General features: G+C 42.9%; 1 protein-coding gene across 8 annotated transcripts in view; it reads left to right on the forward strand.

Annotated features, from left to right (window-relative positions):
* The window catches only part of LOC147009852 (CREB-binding protein-like), a 321503-nt gene that overhangs the window by 156001 nt on the left and 160502 nt on the right, over window positions 1-5000 (forward strand). For all 8 annotated transcript variants that reach the window (XM_085861662.1, XM_085861657.1, XM_085861660.1 and 5 more), the window contains one exon: window positions 3394-3544. In XM_085861662.1, coding sequence (XP_085717788.1) covers window positions 3394-3544 — 151 coding nt within the window. The remainder of the gene's footprint in view (window positions 1-3393; window positions 3545-5000) is intronic.

Here is a 5000-nt window from a genome sequence, read left to right on the forward strand (position 1 = left end):
CCAAAGTTCGAGGGGGTGCTGTGGGTGAACAAAGATCTAAATCGAAAATCCGGCTCGATCGTTTGTGCACAATGTATTCCAGACGATTAGTGTAAATTTTCATGACCATCCGACCAATAACCCTAGGAGGAGTAGCATTTGGCACGAAGGCACCTCCAGCTCTCGCATATTATCGATTTTTGCACTACTTGACCTTTGACCCCTGACCTAAGCGAAATCGGTCAATATGTCCTGAGGCAAACTTGTCGTACTCATTGAGTACCATGAACCTGCAAAGTGTCATTCGTATCGATGCACTCACCTGGTCGCTAGGGGGCCTTCAATTTTCGCGTATATCCTAACTGTAGGGGGTGCTACGGGTAAAGTATTCCATACATCACAAAAACCGGAATATATTTGATGGAGCATCACCTGTAGATCATTCGTGCCAAATTTCATAACCCTACGTGGGATAATGGCTTTCGGAATTGATTTCGCGTGAACTGTACTGATTTTGAAGGTTTTTCGGTTGTTGCGAAGGAACCAAAGCATCCCCAGCAACCATCACAATTTCCAAAGCACGAGGTCATAAGATGTACCTACCACCCGAGTTTGGTCAAAATCGGCCCACGTTTACTACCAATTTTGCTGATGACAAACGAACAAACATCCAAACAAACAGACAGAATTACTGACAATAAGGGTCACCTATTTTGGCGACCCAATTATCCCAAAGTTTTTCACCTGCTTTTAAGCATAGAGGTGGGACAGGATTTTGAACATGCGTTTTTTGCATCTCCGACTTCCCCACAGAGTAAATCCTTTCGGAAAAGATCGTCCTTCACTCTGTGTGCATTACCTAGCCTTATTTAAGACCACTTAATGAGGAACCTTTTCATACCACGTGATTCCAAAAATGCAGTGTAGGCAGCAGAGATGAGAGCTGTTCAGTTTCCTCCCTTCACAGCTGTTTGTCCATGTTTCGCTGCCATAAAGCAAGGTGCTCAGAATGCAAGCCTTGAATATTTTAACTTTTAAGTCATGTTTATTTGGTGTCGTTCCACACTTGTTTGGTTCAGTTCAGAAAGGTGGTTGCTACCTTGCCGATGTGGGTGTTTACTTTGTCATCGAGTGGCAAGTTGCAGTGGAACCCAGAATGCAAAATTTGCCCACCTTCGATGGTGTGGTTGTCCAGTATGAAAGTTGGTTGATTAATCTCACCCTTTTCCATCCTTCCATGTATGCAATGGACTGATGAGGTTTTGAAGGTCACTTTCACATTAAACAACTGAGGCAGCGTCGTCAGCAGAGAGAAATTTCCTGAGAAGAATATGCCTAGCCTTGGTTCCTTTTTTGTTCTTGGGCGATCAAGACTGGTGTATTGGTGGACCCCGTCATTGGCGATATCAAAAGCATAGATGAGTAGGCTGAAAAATAATATGCCAAACAGTGTGGAAGCGAGGGTATGCTTCACTCTACTCTTCATCTCACTACAATCAGAATGTCAAGCCATCAAGCAATATTGTGACATGCTCATTCTCATGGAAGTAGTGCATCAGAACGAGGGGTTTGGTCAGTCAGCCGATCTTTTCCAATACCATGCATCTACCGTTCCTTCTAACATGGTCAAAAGCTTTCTTACGGTCTATGAAGGATCGTTAGATTGGTTTGCACTCCCTGCATTTCTCTTGCATCCGTCTTCGAGAGAAAAATCATATCCACCTTGCGTCATCTTGTACTCAATTGGCAAGTGTCTTAATAATTTTGAGGGTGACCGCGACTAGCTTTCCTGGTAACAATAACATCAATTACCCAGTACCCTGCAGTCACCTCGATTGTCCTTGTTTTTATACAAGGTGATTATCATGACGTCTTGCGTATCTTCTCTCCAGCAGTGTTAGGAGCAGGCCATTTGTGCAGGTGCTTGAGCTGGCGTTTTCCCCACATTTGAAGATGTTGACTGAGATACCATCACAACCTGGTGCTTTTCCACTGGCCAAGGTGTATGGATGTCCAGATTGGTTCTAAGTTGACATCCTCTATGATTGGGAGATTATGGAGCTCATTCATTGCAGCCCCAGGAGGCATCTGTCTTGTGAGAACAGAGCTCGACATCGTAGTCAACCAAATGTTGGATTTGTTCACTCTGATCATTTGTTGACTCCAATTGAGCTACTTTCTTTACAGCTGGACCTAAAAGCCTTCTTTATTTCATTGTACATGCCATTTAGGTATTTCCTTTTCAATTGAGGTTTTATATCTCAGCACATTTCTTTCCGATACTGATGTGCACATTGTGCTGCACATTATTATATATATTTTTTTCTATTGAGCTTTTTGCTACATTGAGGTGTGCTTATTTCTTTGCTTTTATGGTCTTTTATGTCATTCAAATGGGCAGTACGCTTTGCTTCTTACAAAGCTGAAAGTATGCGCTTCAACCCAGGCTTTGTTTTTAGCAGTCTTATTCCCAAATATCGAAAGAGAGCTGTGGTGTAGGTGTATGCTTTAAAAAGGTCCTATGCTTGCTCTGCACTTCCTGGTGGTAAACCGCCAGGAAGAGCTTGATTAGTAGCCCTCGTGAACTGTTTACACGCTTCTGGGATTTTTGTGTTTATATGAATGTGCAGTCGAATTTAGTGTTTAGCCATGTGCAATTTCATGGGTTTCAGCTCCGTTTTATTGATGACTAAACAGGGGTACATGTCATCATCGGCGCTATGATAGCTGCAAGGTGTGGAGCATGTTAGATAAGGCTCTCCTACTGATAACAAAGTCTAGTTGGTGCCAATGTCCAGACCCTGAAGCAATCGCTATGGACACTGAGTCCATTAGAGGCACACGTTTCCAGCAGTCTTTATCCGCAAGGCCCAAGGTATGTTGGCCATGATTCGTATTCTGTGCCAACGATTGCGTCGAAGTTACCAAGAGTGTAGAGTTTTTCTCTGGGTGGTAGAGGTCTTTTTGACTCTCTCCTGCTCTTCAAATAATGTCTTTTTCTCTTAAGTCATTCTTTTTCTTCTATTCTCTGAAGCTTATAGTAATTTATTTGTTTGCAATGAAGCTGGTTTTACTTGCTCGCTCCTATGGTGCAGTTAGATCCCTAATTGTACCATTTGGAAGGTATCCACTTGATGCCATTGGCCGTCTGAGCCCGCAGTTGTTTGCACTGTGCCCGAAGACAATTTTACTTTTTTTCTCTCTCTTTTTCTTTATATTCCTCTGTCCATGAAGAGGTTCTTAGTGATGTTTGACTGGTGGGGGTGCTTGAATGTCATTGAGAAGTTCTTTGATTAGGTTGATATTTGTGTGAAACGTTCCTTTCCCTCCCATCACCAAACCTTCTCTTTTTGTCATGCTTGTTTGTGCCATTGAAAGGGATGTTGAGTTCAACAAGGTTTACTCTGTCTGCAGGAGGAATATTACCACCTGCTGGCAGAAAAAATCTACAAGATCCAGAAGGAGCTCGAGGAGAAGCGTCGTTCACGCATCCAGAAGCAGATGCTCGGAGGAACTCCTGCGGTCCAGCCTGGCATGCAGCAAGGCCAGCCCATTAGGCCGCCAAGTGAGTCCCTGTGTAGCATCTAAACTGTCGATCGTTCAATTATAAACAACCATTTGCAACCACTGTGGAGCTATGAGGTTATAAATGACTTGTCATGCCATTTTCATGGGGATGTTTTTCTTTTGCTCACTACTGCCTAATATCTTGTGTTCTTTTTTCTCTTCTTAATTCTTCTCTTCCATTTATCTCCACAATTTTATTATTTATATCATTTGTTAATCACATATAAGGTCTGTTTAGGTTGTCTATAAAACTCGTCGTCCACTGATTTTTGTGGTGTAGCTGTTTGGTATTATTTAGCTCTTTTGATCTTCCGAAAAAGAAAAAGAAAAAATTCCCCTTACGGTGATCTGAATCTCGTAGGGAATCGTGTACACGCATGTATGGGGTTCGAAGCATTGCTCAAATGGCAACTGTTGCCCGAGTGGCTCTGAAATTCCTTCCACGTGGGACCGTACCTCAAACGGCCAAGCGGTTATTGCCTGGATGTTACCACACACGGAGATTTCCCTGCACTTTTTGGCTCGCCGGTTCACAATTATCCCAATGGCAGCAAAAGAAGCATCTCCGCGCAAATTATTTTAACACAACACGTGGGTGAAACTCTTCCATATGTGTACGAAAATCCGTATTTTTGTAACAACCCATACGGAGGCTTCCATATTTTGGTTGTCAGAAAAGCATACCATGATTATCTGGAATCGAGGTGCTATTCCGATATGCTGAATTGTTTCTTCACCCGTTTCATCCTGATGGGGTGCAATGCTGACGCATCATCACCATGATTATGTGAATTACTCCCGCGATAGTTTTTTATGAGGTATTTTTGTGGAGGTTAGCCTGCTACGAAAGCTTGCAAGCGTGTTTACATGATCAGTTTTCCACCAGGCAAGAGAACGTCTGTGCATGTCGGTAAACATGGAAATTGCATCCATTATTGGATTTTTCCCATCGCCGTTCCCTCCTACATGACCTTCACACAAAATGCCGAAGTGCCGTGTTTACATTGCATGAGGACTGCTGCACACAAACACAAAACCTGATCATGTCTTTTGGTCACGATGAAGTTGTGACCACACCGATGCGAGGCCAATAAATCTTAACAAGGTACTTTTCCTCAGGAGGCAATTTGGCCCATCATGCATGTGCTGCACCACCATCACATTAAATAAATACATCAGGCTCTCGACTCTGTTTCATTGGGGGTGGGGGAGGAGTGTGGATGAGAAAAGTGTGGTAAGCACAGGGATTGGAGTATTATAAATGCAAATTAAATCGATATTTAAAAACTCATTTGTTTATTACAACTTGCAACTTTGCCTTATACACGTGGGATGGTGTGTGTTTACTGAGCCTGAAAACACAAGGGGGTATAGTGAATGCTCTGGTTTACACTGGAGGAGGGTAATTCCATGAAACACCATGTGTTTAAAGGGATATTGAATGCTCTGGTTTT

Source organism: Eptatretus burgeri, chromosome 17 (assembly GCF_056783735.1).
Source record: "Eptatretus burgeri isolate ZD-2024b chromosome 17, Ebu_testis_v1, whole genome shotgun sequence".
NCBI classification, from domain to species: Eukaryota; Metazoa; Chordata; class Myxini; order Myxiniformes; family Myxinidae; genus Eptatretus; species Eptatretus burgeri.